Here is a 22,133-nt window from a genome sequence, read left to right on the forward strand (position 1 = left end):
ACTATAACCTTTCGTAGGGCCTCACTGAGAGCTAATCCAGCCATTTGACTCGTACGCCTGGCAAACAGCCTTGCACAGCACAGCTTGAAATGGAAAATAATCCAAGTGTAAAGAATAGACACTTAAAATTATTTCAATGCAAGATATTTAACTGCAATATCATAAGAAATCCATACATAAGGACTGTCAATCGGCCAGGTAAGAACAGAAGTGCACGATTATGTGAAAGCTAGAAAAACCGTGTCATATGGGTGCTGCAATCTTCCACTCACCTACAGTGAAGAATTTCAGAGAAAAACAGATTGTCAGCTCAACCACTTATTTAAGATTTGGATCACAGATAAAATGTTTAACACAGAACGATGAGGTGCTTGAATTGAAGATGGTACTGTCATTTTAATCGAAGATCTTCCTCTGAACCTTGTTCATCGGTCAAAAGTGAGTTCTTCAATTTTGAGCACAGTATTATGAGAGAGCCCTTCCTGTTTACACTGTACGCTAATTTTTCTGGAAGCAACAAACAATATTTTAGGAAAAATGCAAATGTTTAGCATGTTGCGGGCACACAACTGGATATTGGGACATTTGAAATCTGCGATATAAGAATTTTCTTTATTTACTATTTTCTATGGATGTTTTCACATCATTAGCCATTGTAGGCCTATAGCACCAATCATCAATGGGATCTACTTCTCTCATTTTGCATGAAAACACAAGACTACAATTCAATTCAATTACACAATCACTACAAACAATATGGGGTAACATATAATATATAGCTTTGGATGGAATATTCCTTTAATAATAAAAATATACACACAGTCAGTGAGTTTTGAGAAAAGCAGGACAGTCAACTCAGTCCTATGAGAGGGAAATGAGATTTTGCTGCCTGTAAGTTTGAAAAAGCATATAACAAACTGTTTTCACAGACTTACCACAACATCCGTGAGCATAATCAACAAACGTACGTCACCTCTGTTTTCTCCTAAAAATAATATCTCTAATGGTGGAGGTGCCATTTGGCCTATTTTCAAGCATTTTTCCTCATTACAATCAAAAGAGGTGTTACTTGTACATTGATTACTTCAAATGAAAAGGGTGGATTTACTGAACCATAGGACTGAAAAGAAAAAAAAAAAAAAAGTTTATAGTTTTATTTTTTTCTGGTATCTCCACTTTGGAAAAAATACAAAAGCAGTAGCACCATTAAAAAAAAATATGATTAAATTGATTAAACGAGAGTGCACATAATGACTGAATGTGTTCCTTTTGTTTCATATATCCCATGTGAAACAAGGACCAATTACAAAGTTAGCTCAGTTTTTACTGGACTGTAAACCTTTTTGTATAATACCCCAACTGAAAAATATGATGTAGAAAATCTTGAAGTTTTACTGCTAAATCAAAAAGATCAGCAATCCATTAAACAAGTTGCCCCTTAAGAGGGTCCAAATGCAGATAAACACCCTCAAGTTATGACTTTCCCACCACTTTTTTGGCTTAAAAAAAAAACACTCAGGTCCCAATTTAGATGTTTACATGTCTCCACTTTTACAGAAAAGCTGGTGCGAGTTCATTTTGCTTCTTTTTAGTTCTAGAAACTCTCAAGCATGCACAATTTCAAGAGTACCGAGTGTCCAATAACTTTACTTGGCCATCATTCACAATCACAGTGCAGCGTAAAAAAATCAGTAAGTTACTGCACTTTATACGACAACAAGGGCCAATAGTGCTTACAAAATTCTGTTTGTAATAAGAAGTATATGGGCAGACTAGAAAGAATGGTCATTGTGTGCAGTATTCAACAGTACCACGATAAATTTTAAAACCAGCAGTATTACAGACAGCATTTACTTATACCACATTGTCCTGCATGAAGTATCTCAAAGTGCTTTAAAAACTAATAATGATAAATGAGTAGAGAATAGAATAAACTAATTACCAAGGCTGCAAATGCATTGTAGTTGTAAATTTTCAAGCACTCTGAGACCATGCTCACTGACAAGTTCTCTCCATCTATATCTTTATAAAAAAAACTAACAAGAGTGACACTGCTCAGAAACCCTTTTTAATAATTATTATAATTAGACCTTGAATCAGGCCACGTGTGAGACGCACCATCTCTGCTAGCATCAAGTGCTCCACTGAAATTGAGCCTTCAAGCTTGACAAACATTTTAGGGTGGTACAATTCAGTGTTTTAAGCCATGCGCACTCCGGATTGCTCCTTATCTCTAAGCACATCAAAGCCCATTATAGTTTCCACTAATGTAAACTATACTTAAGCAAACTTCATAGTTTAGACACAGGAAGGGATGTTTAATATTCAACTAAGATAAGATTTTACGCAAGAGAGGTTATAAAAGCGAAATGCACGCATTAGCAAGGATGAACAAATGATGCAAATGTAACGGACTTCATTCACTTTTCAAATTTTGGGTCACAAAGGGCAATCCCAATAAAGTACCAAGTTGCATTATCTAACATTTTTACAAAAAACTTATGTTACAAACATGCCATGTACAAAAAAACTAGGAGAGGAATATGCACATACAATGAGGGTGTTGTTAATATTCAAACCAGCCATACTCATATGATGAAATCTTAAGTGGTTAAACATCTGTAGTGTTCTTTTGGGACATAAACAAGTTACTATTTACTCTAAGCACAAATAAAGAGAATACAGTACAGTTTATGGATATCAACAAATGAGGGGACTTAGCAATAGAAACCTGCAAGCAATGTACAGTTTATATTATAAATGCCACAAATACAAACTATTCTGAAATATTAAGTTAATTTATCAATCTCTCTCCTCTGTATACAAGTAGTATCACAACACTGACAATTTTATGGTGCAAGCCAGTTAAAATTTGGTGCATACTATTATATGCTCTAGCAAAAGCCCTATTAAACAAAATACAAATCACAAGGGGAACAGAACAGGATCTACTTTCTGAAAAACAATAGTATCTCTTTAATATACATTTTCTTTTTTCTCTTAAAATAAAATTTGTATTTCTTTATTACCTAAAACAATATCTTGAAACTAAACTGCTGTACTACACCACCAGCCTTTGCTCAAATATCCCCCCTCAAGAAAAGCTCTTGCTTCTACCTCAAATGAACAATGAAACCTCACTTCTTCCACCCACATTATTGGTATCTTGGTTCAGGATCCAGACTTTCCATGTATTATAGCTGATGGGCGACTTTCCAATTTATGTTATTCAATCATTTGCCCATCAGCCTACTCCTGTTTTATCAATGTACCTCTTATAAGCACATTTAATTTTTTGTGCTTAGTGTGGCACACATCCATGTAATTCACAAAAAACAAAAATTCAGCAAATCAAATTATCTAGTTAGCAAGCAATCCTTATATAGCTGTAATTTGTCATTTTGCTGGAAAATGAGATGGTCTAGCCGAGTCAGTGAGAACCTTACAATTACAACCCGACAATCTGTAAAAAGTACCTGAATGAGATACTGGGACAACATGGCTACTAGCTAAACAAACTAGCTTGATGGATCTAATGGTCTCATCTAATCAGTTAGGTTTCTTTCCTTCATTACAATTTCCACATGAACAGCCATACTGGTTATAATTAAGGTGTTACTAGCCTTGCAAAAATAATGGTTTCAGTATTAATTGTACTGTCTTGTACTCATTTACTAAAGGTATTATCAACTAATGCAGTTCACACAAAAACATTAATTGGCCAGTATATAGAATTTACACTGCAATCTGTGGGAATTCATTATTTGTCGATCATGTGACCCTGTCAGAATTATAGGTTGTATTAGGCTGCCTTAAGCAAAAAGCATCTAGTAATTTAAATAGTAAACACCACATGACATTTTCATGACAGGCCAGAAACTGAATTACTATATACAATTTGGAAACAAGTACCCCTAACTAAAAAATGTTTCAGAAGCCACTTCTTTCCATCTACACCCACCACGTATTCTGAAGAATTGGTGTGAATCTGAATGGCCCCTGTGTGCAAACCTACAAACTTGGATTGTCTGTGTGCCATGTCTAAACACCTGGAATGCAGGCCTGAATGGTTGATAAAATGCTATTACATTAGAGCACATACCCAGATAGAAAGGCAGAACTAAAAGCAGTCATTTTCCAAAACATTCCCATTAATAGCATCAATAATGGCACTGTATTCAAATAAAAGCAGATGGAGTTCGTTCGACTCATAGCAGAAACTGTAACCTGCAAAATACTCCTTTTAGTCATTTTCATATCTCTGCAACATTTCAAAATCAATTTCGTATTAAATAACAATGTAAACCTAAAGTAAAAATTTTTGAGCCACACAAAATAAACAAACACTAAATATTAAATACCACATTTTGTCAGACTTCCTGTAAAACTATGCAGCCTGACAATACAAGTGTTTAGACATGGGCATGGTACTTTCTCTATTTCATTTTGACACCATCTATCTAGCCATCTATCTAACCCTACCATGAAATATTTCAGTAAACCAAACTACCACAAATAAGAAAAAAAAAAAAAACTTGTAAATTTGCCTTTGTCATATAATTTTTACGATCTGTAATTACATTGCTAATTTAAAAAAAACAACGCTGATCATTCATAGAAAGCAGCCATAACAGAAACAGTGATGGTATTATTTGTGCTGTGTAAAGTCCTGCCTCATCCTCTTTAAGACAACATGAGCAACACCAGCAGGAATCCACCTTTTTCAATGCCAAGCCCAACAAGTCAGCGACAGCAACAATGCAAAAACCAACCCTGTATGGGACACCACTTTATTACAGACAATACCAACACACAACCTCAAACAGTGCCAAATTAGGGTTACCAATAACCCCAATATATGTGTATTGGGGAAAAAAACACAGTACCCAAAGAGTGACTACACATGCAAAAGGTAAAGGTAGAGAAATAGTGAACTACATAAACGGTAAACAGGCAGGGAGGGAAACCCCAGACGCTTGGAACTATAAAACAAGAGTGCTATTGTATCTAGAAATTTTTTTTACAAAGGAACAATGACAATAACAATAAAAACATGCAAATTATGACACATTTGATTTTCCAACTTTAAGCAATGGCAATCAACTGTCTACTGTTAATCTTCCAGAAAAAAAAAAGTAACACCTATTAAAAATGTCCCTGTAAATGTAGATCATCTTATGCAGGCCTACAAGTCAATTTTGCCAAATTTGTTCTAGCTTAGTTAGTAGAAAGTGGGTAGCTTTGTATTTATACAACATCTCCCAAAGTGCTTAAAATTTGTTTTAAGTGGTTAAAATTTTATTTGGGATATAAATAAAATGTATCAATTAAAGATTCTAAAATGTGTTAATGTACCAAATGAAAAGCTTTTTTTTTTCTTTGTTAGTAATCCATTTTAACTTAAAAATCCACCCAGGGCCAAATACTTTAATTTTGCACAGCTTAATAGATAAGAGGGCAATGGATACCAATTGTCTTTTATCTGAAAATGAACATTGGCTCTGTTGTTGCAGAGTCTTTGTATTCCAACAGGGAGTGCAGTTGAGGCACCATTTGCTTGGTGCATGCCATGTGCTTTGCCTCCAGTGTGCCTAGAATTCTACAAGGGGTGACAATAAGCTCTCTGCTTTGGATAAGTTTCACCTGCAGAAACTTGCAATTCAGGAAACAAACCAATAGGTAACACAACATAATAAAAGGCAAATCTAATATCCTCTTTTCCTTTGTCAGACAAAAAAAATGTCAATGCAAAAAATAAAAGGACTTGTTAGACCTGAAACTGCTGCTGACATATTGAAGCTTGAGCTATCAACATCCACTATAAGCTTGAAATCAGAAGCTGATCCATAATCACAAGTTGAATGCTACTTCCATTTCCGACAATCACATATAATTATGTTTGTATCAATGATAAATTCTAAAGCCAAACCTTTTGTGCTATACTTCAGGGTGCTGCAAACACAATAAGCAGATCAGCTGACATTTCTTAAAACCATAGGATGAGTTCTAGCCCTCTACTAAATAGCCACCAATCTCTTGGTATTGCATATAAAAAGTAAGTCTTGTTCTCTCCTTTACACTTAACTGCAAGACTCAAAAGAAACATGGGTACATAGGAAAATTGCCTCCTTTAGGCATACTTACAGTGGGAAATGGCGCTGCTCAATGTCCACTTTGGTGAGTTCTTCCTCCTCGATGTCAGTCTCTCCACCAGAACTGCTATCCGTTACATCAGAGTCAAAGGCACGCTCTGTAGCCATCAGATTAGCAGTTCCACTCAGAAATAACCTCTCCAATTCTGTGGGTACTGTGCCACTTTTAAGAAACTGGCCGAGTCCATCAGAAGTGCTATTTTCAGTGGCTACTCTCCGTAAGGCAGCCTCTGCTTTGCGCGTGAGTACTGCAGGGCTGCGCTGCCGAAGCGAGTCCAAGCTGGGCAGCTTGCTAAAGCTAGTCTGCAGAAATCCACCAAGTTGCTGCTGCACATGTCTCTCCACCTGCTTTGCCTGGACTACCTGCAAACGTTTACGGAGTCTCCGGACCCGACTTTCAATTTCATTTTGACGGCTTTGGTTCTGCAGAGTCCTAGCTCGGATTTCAGCGTCCAAAGTGCTGAAAGGACTGAGGGATGGTGAAGAAAGTGGGTTTATTTGACGACTAGTGCTCCATCCTTCACTTTCTGAACCAAGAGAAAACCCTGGATTCAATACCCCATTTTTCCCAGTTCTACTGTCTGCTGCATCAGTGCAAGGTGACAGAGGGTTTACAGCAGTAAAAGACTCAGAGGCCACTAGATTTCTTAAGTTCCCCACAGGCAGCTCTTCGAGTGCTTCCCCTTTTATAATAGTGCAACTGGTTATACCATCTTTGAAAATTCCCTCAGGAATTAGCTGTTCTTGGTCAGAACTGACAACAGGCATGGTTTTGCCTCCATTAGCTGTGGCAAAAATACCTGGCCCACCAGAGTCAGTGTCGACAGCAGATTTGGTAACTTTCTTAGAAAGGCCATTCACTGGTGTCTGGCCACTCCCACTCATAGTTTTACGATTGTCCCCAGAAAACTCCAAAGTCTGATGCTGTCGGGCAGCCAGCAGCTCTGCCTTTATATTACTGTTATTAAAAATTGTAGGATTCAAACGTGTGCGAGATTTCAGCGATGCCTGCTTGAAAAAGACACCTTGCAGCTTCACGGGGTCCTTAGTGGAGCCAACTGGTGGCACATCAGAACACAGAAAGGATGTCACCAGAGCAGGCAGCTTACTGCGCTGCTGTTGCTCTTCCTTCTTAGGACTACTGCAGAAACCAAGGTCTTCTGCAGTGGTTGTGGAGACTATGGCTTTGTGCTTTGTGGTGCCGTTGCTGGAGATAAGGATGTTGCTGGCGTTGCTGTTGTTTTCCACGCTGCCTGGGGAAAGGGTGGAAGATGGCGGAGCCACTTTGAAGCGGATATGGTGAGCTTCGCCTGGTGCATCGGTAAGAGCGGGCGCCATCGCAGCCATGCAGTGCAGAAAGACGGGCGCTGCGGCCTCTCCCAGGGCTAAGGCCAGCTCCACACCACCCTCTCACTGCCTCAGTAGAGGACAGCCTGCCAAGAGAAAACAGACAAAAAGGGACAAGGTAAGAGTCAGCAAATAATGAAGAAAATAAATGTGAAGCCAGACTTCATTTGATTACCAGATGATACCAGCTTCCTGGAGGGCAAATACTTGAACCAATAACTGAGATCGGAGTGCTTATTAAAAATTTGTTCAAATAAATTAGAATGCTTAGTAATTCAATGAATAGTAGTAGCAATGACAGCTTTAAAATACTGCTTTTATAATAAATTACATTTTCACACAGATGATACACTGATTTGTTTCCAAAACTACACAGGATGAATTTTTGATATCCTGAGAAGGAAGCACAGCACTGGAAAAGTATGAAACACTGAAAGTCTATGAAGTCTGGCTGGAAAGACATGTGTGAACACTGCAGCTCTGGTACGAATGTGACAAAATGATTCTGCTGACCCCCCCCCTCTTGGGCATCTGCTCCTATAATGACCAAATCAACAACCAACTAGGTGTCATTTTATTGGACTACTTGGGAATAACTGTACTAGTAAAGGCTTCTTGTGCTTTTTGTTCAACATTCCTTAACTTAGTACTTTTGCTGCTCATCTTTCAAATAATATTTGTGTGTTAATTTTTTTTTAAACCATGTTTATTAGGGCTGTCAAATTAGCTAAAAAATAAGGTTTGAATATTACAATCAAAAATAAGTAAATATTTGAAAACATTTGAACTTAGGTTAACAATTCTAGGCATTATACACGTAAGTTTGCACATGCTTATTTTAACTTTATTACCTAGGGCCACAAAAGGAACACTAGCAGCAAAAAAAAAAAAAAACAAATTCTTAGTGGTACTCTGGCAACTGTTATTTAAATACATGTCACAATAGGACTTGTATCATCCGAGTGATACAAGACCCACACAACACTGTCACACATACTTCATAATTTGCGGAGGCACAACAAATGAAAGAAAGTTTGTAGCCGAGTGCTGTGGCTCTTAGGGTTTAAGCATCTTTTCACGAGGAATATGGTTCAGTTAGTAAGGTCAGGACAGGATGACAATAGTGAGCAAAATAAAACAGCAGGCAAGGGGCAAGCAGGTCAAAGGTGCACTTGTTTTATTAATTTGGATGGCAGCGACAGGGTAAAGTTAGTGTCAGAACATTCAGAATAAAAAGCTGGTCAGCACCCTGTGGACTCAACAAGAAAAGCAATTCCTGTGTGGCTTATGGGATGGTATCACGGTAGGGTCCACACAACTGTGTTACTTTTTTCTCTTCTACAAAGGCAGCAACATTTTAATACAATTGGCTTGAACAGTTTTTAAATTACACCTCATTGTCTTAAGCATTATGTATCAAACTGATAGCCACACAAGACAGAGACAGGACACAGTTTTGGCTCATTAAAGTGGTGTGTTACAAGGAAAATTTGAATAACGAGTTATTGTGTACTGCTTTAATGTGAAGGTCTTACTATTAAACAATAGTCGTGAATCTCAGATTTAAGAGCGAATGGGACAGAATCAGATACTTTCAGGACACCAGAAAAGTTTTTTTTTATAGAGAACTGCACGTTTGTGGGATTAAAAAAAAAATAATAATAAAACTATGTCTTAATGGGGCCTAGCTGTATGTTTTACTAATAAAGATGATCATCTAACCATTCAAAACTACAAAATGGCTATAGTGCAAAAACAGATCTGCAAAATACTGCAGCTTTGCATAGCACATCTGGAACACCTTGATGCCAAAAAGAGTGTGGGTAAAACAAACAGCTGTACTTTTACAATCGAATGTCAGCACTTGACTTTGAATAAGACCTTTTTTAAATAAATTTGAATTATATTTAAATAGCAACGTTCAATCTGACAGCCTAAAGTGTATATGGATAAATGCGTCTCTGTCATAAATTCCCATATAGAGAGAATTTGGAAGGATGTGCTGATTACATCACATTGCTGTACCCACCACACACTGAACCGCCGGATTGAGACCAGAGTGCAGCCATGAAATGGGTGACACCTCAGCACCACACTGGAAAAGTGAGTTCTTTTTAAAAAAATTTTTTTAATAAAAAATTAAATTTTTTAAGTGGCTGGAGTGCCAATTCTGCCACCAACCCCCAGGTTTTCCCAGTAAGATGCAGGACCTGCAGGGCTGGATGCACGTTAATGTCATACCCAGGACAAAGCAAATGCAGATTAAGGGCCTTGCTCAAGTGCCCAACGGAGTAGTGTCACTTTTGCCGTTTACAGGATTCAAACCGGCATTCTGCCCTTTACCATATAGTATAAGAACCATGAACAGTGCCCCAGCCTTATATATAATTTGATACTATCCGTATGTATAGTGTTCACGTCAATACCTCGACTCAATACAAGTTAGAACCATACAATGGGACTCTGCCTCTGTAGTTGGAACATAACGTGGCAAACGTGGACGCAGTATTGCATGAATGGCTAAGAATGTTCGAATGCTTCAGTTATGCCGCTGGACGGCCGAGTATAGAAAGTCAGTGTTGGCTCGAGCAGATAACAGTAAGTTCGGTTGGTTTTTGGAACATTGCTTTGGTGGGGCGTACTTTACAGGACTAACATCGTCGACTGACTTAAACCCTTCGACAGCTCCGGAACTGTAAGTAATTTAGAATGTATCGCCATTTGCTTGGTACATCGAAATCTATCTTTCGGCAGTTCGGTTTTAGCATCCGTCCTTCTGACATCTATTGGCAAACTGAGTAATGACGGCTGGGTATTAACAACGGTCATTGTTTACATTTTAGCCGATCTCAGATCTAAAATGACCACGGCAACAGAATTATCACTCCGACTCTGATTAAAGTCGTATAATAGTTTGTTTTGAAAATTTGTTTGCCAGAAAAAAATCAAATGAGGTGCGCCGAAGAGCCGAGTTCACGTCTCGCAGCCCCATTTAAACAGGAAGCTCTTCATTACATCGGCCAAAAAGGTCTATTTTAAGCACAAAAATTAGTACCATGATAACAAAATCATTTCAAGGACTTAACAAAACAAATAGTTCTTTGCAGAGAAAGTATGGATTTCACAAACATAGAATTTGTAGCCCGATTCGATCGGGCTCCCAGTCGCTAGTTTGTACATAAAAGAGATAAGCCAGAGCATTGGTGCCCCCATTCAGGATTTTGCCACAGAAGACTCCAGCACTACAGAACCTTGAACTGTGTTGAGCGAGTCTGATACATGACTGTATGAATGAAGTGGCAAGTGACATTGTTATGGCCTCTGGAACCATATGCACCCCTTTAGGGTTGGGCAGCTAACAGAATTTTAAATATTGAGAATTGGCAAAAGAGAAAAACAACATCTATAATATCAATGATTTCTAACTACACGGACCTTGCCAGCTATGATGCTAAGAATGAATTTTCTACAATCTGTAGTTCTCGTCTCATGGACACAGAACATTTTTAGGTACCTTTGGGTGGAGATTGCTAAGAAAATACATTGTTGTACATCCTTTAGTGTTGTACTGTGTGGTTAAACCCAACAAGTCCACAACATCAAGAATAAGCCCCTTTCAATTTAATGGTATGCACAAACGTTGCATAAACTACAATGATTCAAAATACAATTTTTCCTTTCCTTCTTTTAAACATGAACACCCCCCCAAGTACAACAGCACAGCCCCTCAGAAAACAAAAAACAGGAGTACTATTAATAATTTAATAAAACAGCTTAAGAAAAGGCAATATATTTTCAAGACACTCTCTTTCCAATGGGTTATTTAAAAAAAAATGTGTTAAGCATGTATTTAATTTCACATATGAATTAAGGGAACAGCCTTCATAGCCTAACTAAAACAGCCATCTCTTTGTTGAGCGCATAAAACTCCACTTGACAGTGTAAGCCTTTTCATCTTCCTTAACTTTAATTCAAATTTCTGGGACTAGGCACACAATTGTCCTGGGGTTCAATACATGGATCAGTTCTTTAAATGAGGCTTTTTCTACAATGTAAAACGGGAGAACGCCTTAATTAAAGAAAAAAAAAAAAAGACAGCAGCACTGGTGCAATCCTTGCATCTGATATTTCCCTTTTATATTTTGCAACTTTTGCAAATGAAAGCAGTATGTCTGATGCTGAAGACCCCATGAGGAAGAAAGTATGCCTTTGCTTGAGGTCTTCACATTGGCTCAGTTTAGTATAGTGCAGTGCAGAATATGTGTGGTCCTCAAAGGTGCAACATCATTTATGCCTTTTTCTCACTATTTTATTTGAAATGTTGATGAAAGGCAACTTAAAATGGAAATAATGAAAAAAATGTGCTGGTGCTTTTTATTTTGGACACAAGATCACCCATTTTTTGACTATATGTCACGGACAGCTCAGGCATCACCCAAAGTAATCTTTTTTTTCTTTCTTGCACATGTGTGAAATGGTTCAAAACCAGAATTACAGCTTTTGTTTCTAACCTGCCTCAAGAAACACACCATTTGTTTAAAAGGTCTAAATTTCTAATTGTTACATAATATTGAATATTGGACCAACTCTGGCAGCATATTTGACCAATCACAAGCAATTTTAAAAAGTAATATGTATAAATTTGGTACAAACAGGCCCTACACACCTTCCCTGTTCAAAGTCCTGCCAGCTCATTCAGCACAATACAAACGGCCCAAATGACATTTTAAGGATCATAAGCCTCTCAGAACATCCATATTCCTTACTTAAAGTTGCAACAACTCTTTACATTCTAAACTACACATGGAAGAAACATCTGCATTAAAAGAAAAAATAAAATTCACTTAAATGGTGGGATTTTAGCAGCAGCTGTCTGCCAAGATAAACAGGGTACAATATTTCACAAATCCATTCACAATTTTTAAACACACTTATATAATTTATGGAGGTGACCGTTTAAAGAATAACCAGGACTTGAGGTCTTCAAAGACTATTTTATTTGTCTGAAGATAAATACTTTACTGTCCACATGAAGTTCCATATAAAGTACATGGCAATAGCAAGGAGACTATTAATGTTTGGTATTTCACTGACCAACATTTCCATGTTGGTGAAACCTCGTACCAAACCATACAATTTCTTTTCTTTTTATTAAAAAAAAAAAATTGGTTGTAGGGCTTTAAAACAAATTTCCTTATCGTCTAGGGCTGCTGACCCCACCAAAAAAAAAAAAAAAAATTCACACCTTGCAGTGACACACATGCCCACATGAGCATGATGCCAGTGTAGAGCCCAAAAGACATACAGGCAACAATCCTTGTTTTAAAAAAAGAAAATTAGAGGCAGAGAACACCTCACATGATTATGATGTGATGTATTAGTATTACACAGAGCTGCTCTTCTCCTTTGGTAACTTGCACCAGCAATTTTTTATATGCTTCCAAATTAAAACAAGTGCTGTCCAAGATGAAGCATTAATGCATACAATACAATTCAAAAGGTATAATGCGTAATTTTTCCTTATTTGCATTTAGTTCATGCGTTGTTTAATGCCCCTTGCTCTCTAAGACAATGGTTTCCAAACTAGGAGCTGTGGTTCCAAGCAAGGTCGATATTATATATAAAAAAAAAAATTCCAATTTTAAAGATTGTCGTTCAATTGCCTAGTTTTAAAATATACAGGTATCTGAAAATGGTTTGCCAATGGTTATGTAAAAGAAAGCATATATTAATGTAGTTATAAGAGCGAGCACAGGTCCTCAACCTGTATAGTACACACAGAGCAGCCAGGTGGTATGCGACGAAACAGAATGGGTAAAAAATGTGACTTAAGGACCATTGGCTAACCAGCAGTAAAATCTGTGACAGACTAAAATCCATGAATGTATAACTCAACTTATCGCCATGAATGAAACAAAATCTAAACCATTAACTATCATTATTTATTGCAAAATGAATTACATCAGACTGCAGACTTCAAGAAATACTTGAAGATACAGGACTGCTGAGAGACATCATTCAGCAAAGTCTGACAATTACTAACATTACCTTCACACGAGACAATTGTGTCACATATCAAGGATTTATATCAAAGGGTCTTCACAATATGAACAGCTAACAAGTTGTATAGCAGTGCCATTCGCAGAGACTACTGGTTATTGATGAATTACCTTGGCTAAACACATATTTTGCTGTTGATCAAGATTAAAAATTTTAATCTTTTGACGGACCGAGTTAAACACAAAGTCATTTACTACCACTCCCTTTCTTAAGTAGAGCACAATATCACAGTCCTTCTCGATGAGTTATGCAGGCTTTACATAGGCAAGAAAGCATTTTCCTATGTGCCAAACATAAATCCAGCCTTCAACAGCCAATGAACTTGTCTGATAAATCGGCTACACGGAATGTTAAGCAATATTGCATGTTTAACTTTTTTTTAGTAGAAATAGTATTCGACCTTCAGTTTTCTGAAAAGCACACAAAATAATGGTTTCACAGAGAAATCAATATAAAACCACTGTTGCTGTGGCCACCAGTTTGTCGGGAATGCACAGCAGGCTGGCTGCCAGACTGTCTCTGCATGGCTCGGGAGGCGATCGCAGTGCATCGTAATCTGGATTGTAGTTCTTGTCAGTGTAAACCTCCATTCCCCCAGGTGAACGTTGGGATTATGCGCATCAGCTACGCGAACCTGTTCAACATTATGATCACCTGATGCTGGTACCTCAAATTCATTTTCGCTCACTTGTATCAAAAAGCAGAGTCTAACAAGTCAGAGTCTAATTCAGCGATAATATGCATTCGCGTCCATCTCTAGCCAGATGTTGATGCCATTTTTGCCATTGTTTGCTTCACTACACACTTGAGTGCAGGGAATTTCAGACAATTAAGCTAACTTTCCTTCTAGCAAACAGAGTCCAACTAAAACATTACAGAGGGTTTTGTCACTGTTTACAGTTGATTACCACCGTCAACCCCTTCTTTTGACAAAACTCAACATCCACCCTGAAAGAGTTAATTGAAGGGAAGGTATCCAAAAAAACACTTACCAATAGGCTATGATAAGAAAAGGCACACAATTATGGCAAAATTAGAAAATGCATACACCACAACAGCGTCTACAGTAATGTAAAGCAGAGTGAAACATCAATTTTTCAAACTATAATGCACATTGGAATATACTGTATCAAGTGAATGTAGCTGGCCAAGCAACAAAGGATACGAGTTGAGGGATTGAACAAACAAGAAAATGCTGAGACTTAGCAGACAATTAAATCAAAACTTTGGTTTAATATATAGTGCTCTCTTCACAGATATAAGTTTATTGTTTTAAAACGTGTTAACACATTAAACACGCTTCTCATTTCAATGCTACCTACTATTACTATATGATAAAAAACTATGGTTTGTGTTTGTGTCTGGTCCCTCAAAGCAATCGGATTGGTAAGTCTGGCTTTGGTGGCAAGATTGAAAGGGGAAATGTGAGGGTTTGAAACACACAAGGAGGAGGAGGAGGAGGAGGAGTAAAGGGCTAAGAGGCATGTTGAGAGTTGCCTTCAAAGACAGGAAGTATAAAAGTGGACAGGAGGCGAGAGAGGGGTTTCAAAATGACAGCATGTTAGGAGCAGGCTTTAGGGGAGGAGCGCTGGTCAAGGCAGGTTCAGACACAAAGAGGAAAAGGTGCTAAAGGTACACATAGGCCAAGACACAGTAAATAATTTAAACTTTATGCAGTTAGGTAATTTGGCCAGTCAACAGATAAAAGTTAAAGACCAAATTTGAAAATAAACAGCGACACACTGCATTTTATAATTATTAAAAATTGCAGGGTTGAACATGTTAGTGTGTCATCAGGTTTCTAATCTTCTAAATTATTTCTTGCACAGGGAGAAACAACCCAGTCAAATGAACACCAAAACACCAAGAGTAACATGAAGGGGACATTTTTTTCACAAAATATGAAACTGGTGAATGAGGTGTTGCAACTCACTTTCATGACCAGTCAATAAATTACAGTATTTCTACCAGAAAGCTTAAATCCATGTATTTGGGAGGAATTACAAAGCAATTTTAAATTAACGTCTAATCAACCCTACCACAACTAAGTTTATCTATAGAGATCATTGGTGACAAACCAAGTCCAAGCTTTCAAATAAATCTCAGATGTTGAAAGATGTCTTAAGAACCACAAGTCAGAATCAATGAAAGCTATTTGGAGACAATTACTTTTGAGGGACATTAATCAACTTTCACAAAGAGACTGTAGCAACACTGCAAATATCTGAATGAAAGAATGAACTATAGAAACATGACAATTATCGTCTCATAATAAAAGCATTTGAGTCAGGTTTCTGGTCAGCTTGCTGTCATCAAGTTAGCCATTAATTTACAAGAGACCAAGATATCCTCTGTCAAAAAGTTGAAGCTAAACAGCTAAAATGGATCTCACAAAAAAGGACAATGGTTCAAAATATTCAATTAAATCAACAAAGGGTTCAAAAAGAAGAAATGGAAACTTCTGTAATGACTGAGCCAAAGCAAATGGAGTGACATGAAGCTACTTTTATTATTTATTTATTATCAAGGTGACTTAGAAGTTTTAGATACAGTACAATTTCTTTCCAGTTGGAGCACAGGTAGATGAAATGACTTCCCCAGGTCACACAGTGTCAGTAGTGGGCTTTGAACCGACAACCTCAGGATCCAAAACCTTAAGCACTAAGCTGCAATATATATATATATATATATATATATATATATATATATATATATATATATATATATAAATAAAACAAACCTTCAAATATGAAACACATTTTTGGAAAAGGCAGCAAAGCTCTGAGTTGACTGAAGAAAATGTTTGGCTGTTATATATATATATATATATATAAAACACAAGTAACTTCATGGAAATGTCAACATCTTACTTTCAAATCATCAAAAAAATATAAGCACACTATGTCAATGTTTGGGGTAATATTAAAAGTCAATCAGTACTTATGATGTACTTTTAGAAACAGAGAAATTAACCCATTTCCCATAATCCACAACTTAAGCAGCAAACAGCATTGAAAAAAGTGAGGTATGGAATACGCAAAGGAGCATTAATTCTTAGGTGATGTAGTTTTTAAATTGCATCCTTGATAGAAGAAATAAAGAAAAAGGAAAAAAAAAAAAAAAACCCCACAAGTGTTGTCCCTGCCAACCACTACAGTCTCTGAACCCAACTGGTACGTACTTTCGTCAAAATTCTATACAGCCACTTTTCAATATCACTTCTTCAATTCAGGGTAACGAGGACCTGGTGGCTGTGCACTGTTTCTTCAGTACTTGGGTGTTGTACTGTGTTAGCCATTACGAATGTAGTGAGAAGTCAAGCAAGATGACACCTTTTATAATCTTTTTAGTTAGCCAATAAAAGGTGTCATTTTGCTTGACTTCTCATAACTGTTTCTACAAAAGAGATCTGAGCTCTTAATTAATGTGTAGAACAGCTTCTTCTACAGTTTATATTTTTTTGTGTGAAATCTTACCTATAATGTCCTTACTGTTTTTCTGATTACCAAAAGTTATTACTACTTTAAATGACAAGGTTCTGCTAGTCAATTTCAGCACATGCCCCATCAAAGTCTCCTCACTGATTTAGACTAACCATTCAGTTCAGTAAGAAACATCTGCTTGGCAGGAAATATTTTGCATTCATGAGGCTAACCCAAAAACTCACAAGCTTTGCAGTCCAAATGACAACTACTACAAATAAGCAGAGTAGAATGTGCTGGAGACATCATGAAACAAGTGTCATTAAATTAACTGACAAAGTAACTTCCATAAATGTGCTTGGAACAAAAAAAAATAATAATGCTCACAAGCAGGTATCAAAAAATGTGCTATTATGTAGTAACAACAATTCTTGTTTATTATATTTATAAAAGTACTTCATTTCATTTTCATATTACAAGGAGAGTTACCATTTCATGACACATCTACGGCTACGTTCACACTGCAACAAACAGTCATGCAGTTTCAATCTTTGGATCATATCTACATTTTCTTTTGTTTCACTGTTCAAATTAAATTTTGCTAGGGAGCCAAATCTGATAAGATGTACAGATATCTATATGGATGTTTTCTGCATGCGAAAATGAAATAAAAACAAAATCTGTCAGACAGATGTGATCCAACAGACCACCCTAAGTATCAAAGTATTAAGGCTGCTGTTCTACTTAATTGTCTTTTCAGTGTAGGATGCCTGCGAATTTGTCAGTTCTTGACAGTAAGAAAGAAAAACAGAAAAAATGAGACTGTGGCTGATGTTTAGGGCACATTTACCATTGCAATGTATGTGGAAACCTGTGAACATGAGAAAAGGATTAGGGCTATCAAAGGCAAGATTAGAGGGTTTTAATACAAAACAGTGGCTTGACAATTTCAGGATGTCAAGCAAGCTGGACATTCAGTTACTCAAAGTCAACATATGTCTTGGAGATTCTCTTTAGGTGTGCCATGTTGATCACAACATATACACTCATTGGTCTGTAGTGGCTAATGACAGTTGCTCTAAATGCTAATTAAGGCCTCACTGTCTTTTCATGGGAGTCAGTACTGCGTCTTTACTGTAATCCATCTTGATTTTCAATTCACAACTATGGTTACATAAACATTAACAATCAATTATTTGTGGTGAGTAAATTTCAATACAGTTCTAATTCATGCTTAGGTCTCACTCAAATAATTAAGTACAACATTTAATACCACATCTAATAGCAGTGGCAAGGCTACGCCCACATTACGACGTCTTCATTTAAAACTGACATTTTGGAATAAAAATGATTTCCCCCCTCACTAGCGTTTTAACAGTTTACAAATGTTGCATGAGCCATTTTTCTACACTGGGCATGCAGACATCGGAAGAAACAGGAAGAGGATGTGTTCTCCTTGAAAGAAAGAGGAAGCAGGTCTACTCCATTACAGGGCCTAAATCAATAAAGTGTTAGTTTCAGGAAAGAAAAGTCTGTAATATTTGCTTTCTTTCATAAATAACATCAAAAGGTGGTCAATGCTTTGAAAGTATTTCCTATCCGAAGGAAATCTCAGTGGTCCAAATGAGGGAATGTCATGGCAGCAGGAAGGGAAAGCCTGTGGAGACATACTAGAAAGTGCCATGTAAAGGAAGATTTTGGAGGACAGGTTTAAGCACTTATGAAAACCCTGGGTTGCACAAGAGGTTTCAACTAATGGCCAGGTAGCAAAGTACTAGACATTTTATTGTTTCACGACATAAAAAATATCAATTCATATGAAGCTGACAACCTTTCAATTGTCAATCATTTGTTATAAGGACAAGACTGGGATTTTGACATTTACGCCATAAAAAGTAACTTCCAAAGACTTATTGAACCATTCAAGTTTTCTGGACATGAAGCTCTACACAAATGTTTTCAATATAGCAAAATTGCTAACTTTGTTGCTGCCTGCACCTCCCAATGAAAAAGCAATTAGGAAGGAAAACTGAACCATGAAGACTTCTTATTTTTTGTGTACTGTGACATAAAATGATAGAATGAAGGAGAATGAAAACATCACATAACCTTTACTAATTTGCCTGTTATACCTTTACAGTTGGATTAGATGGGCAATTCACTTGCTACATACAAGTGTGCAGGACATCAAGCATTTTCTGACAAAATGTTTTTACGCTCCGTCATCCAAGTGAAAGAAACTAAACTGGTGGATGATTCCTTTCTAATTCTTTGACGTCAGGTCTATTTTTCTTCATTACTTGAAGCACGAGTTTGAATTTGGCAATAATAAATGCCTCAGTGAACTCAATTTTCAAACTCGCCAAGACACTCTGTTAACCTCATCTTGCTAATGGAAGAAATTTTTGTCAAAACCTCCCACCGGACATTTAGAGCCCACTATCAGTATCATTTATTTGTAAATTGTAGTCTGATTTTTAACCTGAATTAATCATAGCACAGGATCATAAAAATGTGGCCTTTAATAAAAATACATATTAACTGTGTTATAGATATCCAATTCCAACCAATCTGTACATTTATGAAATTGGAAAATCTGTTGCATCACTGTCACTCAAAGCTACTGAAGTAGCTAAGGGGTTCAGAGACCAAGTATCCTTACTTAAGGACAGCACTAAACAAGTTTCCTAAATTGAAGTCCTTCAGATGGATACTTAACCTAATTTTAAAGTACAACATTTTCCCCACTGCATTATAATGGATGGATTGCAATTATTCCACTAAGATGACAAGTGAGCAAAGCTGAATAAATTATTACCGTGTACTTTTCACTATGCGATATTATGCCATATGATAATACTGTGAACGTTAAGTGGATTGTAGTAATAGTGGTCACAACATGGTCTAATGTCGCTGAGCAAAGCGAGTGTCTAATATCATCACTGGCGACTAAGGGTACATTTTAGATAAAGTCATGTTGATGTGGTAGACAATTTTTGTTTAAGTTACTGTATCATTTATACAGACTAATAACCACTGGATCTTGGCCATGAGATGTTTTGCTTTCTTCACCTGCAAATCTGATCAACAGATGTCCTTTTTAGGCTAACCTCAACTCGCCTACAGGCCCTCTCAGATTACATGACTTTTCTAGCAATTTTCAGTTAAGCCTTCATCTACATAACCTTAGTGAGGCAGTGTGCTGCCAAGGCCACCAGTTATGTAGTGTGACATACCCAGAAACTCTAGTGATTCCACCCCAACATTATTGAACAGTGAGGCTGTGTGTGTGTGTGAGGTGACAACCAGTAAGTGCTCACCTGAATGTACAAAGCATATAATGAAGTTACAAGGAAAAGGAGCATGGTTGTTTTGGACCACACAAACAGAAGAGATAAATTGCTTGTTTGATATCTTGTCTTACATACCACAATATAATGGAAAAAAGAAAAAGGGCAGAGATTGTGGTACCTATAAATCCTTTGCATGGGCACTGGCTTCATCAGGCAGCACAATAATGGCTGTCAGAAAACCGGGCGAGCTCACGATACTCTGGAAAGGCAAAACAGAACTGAAACGTCATGAAGATGTCATCTGACTTGACGCCCACAGCAATTTCTGCTCGTGTAAGTTGCTGTACTTAGACAACAAGGTCAACTACAGCAGTCAAGATTGACATCTCTGACAACTAGAACTAGAAGTCGTGTAATATGACATTGGATTAAGAAAGAACTTTTTAAAAGAGAGGGATGGAGTGTAGATAAAGAAAGACTAGGGAAGCCGAAAATGGGAAGCAGCTACAGCAATATAGAAACCTCTAAGGATCTCAATGACAAGAATTTACCATGTTTAGAAAACTAAGTTTCAAATTAAGGTCAGCTGGTAATGTGGGCTGCAAACAATATTTCAATAATTACAATATTTTGATATATTTACTGTTTTGGGTGTATATTACAGTGATAAATCAGCTTAGTTTTAAACTGATGACTCAAATTACACCAGGAGGTCTACCTATAGCTTACCATGAAAGAGTGTGTTGACCAAGATAACTAATATACTGTATTGGCAACAATGAAACATTTCTAAGACGATATTTAACTTATTAAAACAATGGCAGCGCTATGCAAATGAGTCATCTTTCTTTGAGTTTAAAACATTGTTAAAGGACAAACTACACTGGCATTTCAAACACACAAAGATTGAGGCACTACAATCACTTTTAGGGTTTAAATAATTCAGATGTGGTTTAAAACTGCTTTCAAATGGCAGCATTTAAAACAGCAGAGTGTGTTCCTCTCGTCAATGACGAGTCATGACACGACTCTGTCACTAGTGGCCGAAGCATGAAAGACGTTCTCTCATTGGATACTGAACCAACTGCCAAAGGAGTACTTCAGATTTTTTGTTATAAATTATGTGTTATAAATTAAGTTTTGCACAGAAAATACATCTTTTACCAAGGATGTGTCTCTTACTGAATTTTCTCTTTCATGACTGTGCCTAACATCACCGCATAGATCAGAAGGCTATTTCTGGTGGCTCTAGGTTTGTCCAGGGTGAGCGAGTGTGGATGTGTGTGTCCAAGTGCTCAGACACAAACCAGTGACCAATCAAGAGCCCTGAATCTCCCATTTTGAACTTACGGTTGTTGAATTCAGACATTTATGAAATTGTGGATTGCACGTTATTGTAATAAAGAAATCTGGGCGACCGATAGTTCTGGATGTATCATGATATAACTGTTGCAATGCTCTTGGACTACCTTGATATGATGATGGTAAATATTACTGCATTACCTATTTTGAATATGTCTGACCTATTGATATTTGAATTGTGAACGTGATCAATGAGACCTTACATATGTTCCATTGTAAGTTTAGCGTGATTCGATTTAATAAAGAGACAACGATTAGGTGCGACTTTTACCAAAAATATTGTGTGGGTGTTACTCGTTTTTCTGAATGCATTTGTTTTATATTGTATGACCATCCTGTTTCGCCATATGGGAAAAGCAAAGGAAAGAGTACAGGGCCGGCATGTGGCGATGTATTTGACATGCATGACTAATCATGCTTTGCCTTAGGATATACACAAATATCTACTCTGCCTTTCATATCTCCATTTTCTAAAGTATTATCGCTGACAATTCCTC

General features: G+C 37.1%; 1 protein-coding gene across 3 annotated transcripts in view; it reads right to left on the reverse strand.

Annotated features, from left to right (window-relative positions):
* Positions 1-22,133, reverse strand: part of kansl1b (KAT8 regulatory NSL complex subunit 1b) — a 164,369-nt gene that overhangs the window by 77,816 nt on the left and 64,420 nt on the right. For all 3 annotated transcript variants that reach the window (XM_039740731.1, XM_039740730.1, XM_039740732.1), the window contains one exon: positions 6,145-7,585. In XM_039740731.1, coding sequence (XP_039596665.1) covers positions 6,145-7,499 — 1,355 coding nt within the window. In that variant the 5' untranslated portion in view covers positions 7,500-7,585. The remainder of the gene's footprint in view (positions 1-6,144; positions 7,586-22,133) is intronic.

This window comes from Polypterus senegalus, chromosome 17 (genome assembly GCF_016835505.1).
Source record: "Polypterus senegalus isolate Bchr_013 chromosome 17, ASM1683550v1, whole genome shotgun sequence".
NCBI lineage: Eukaryota > Metazoa > Chordata > Cladistia > Polypteriformes > Polypteridae > Polypterus > Polypterus senegalus.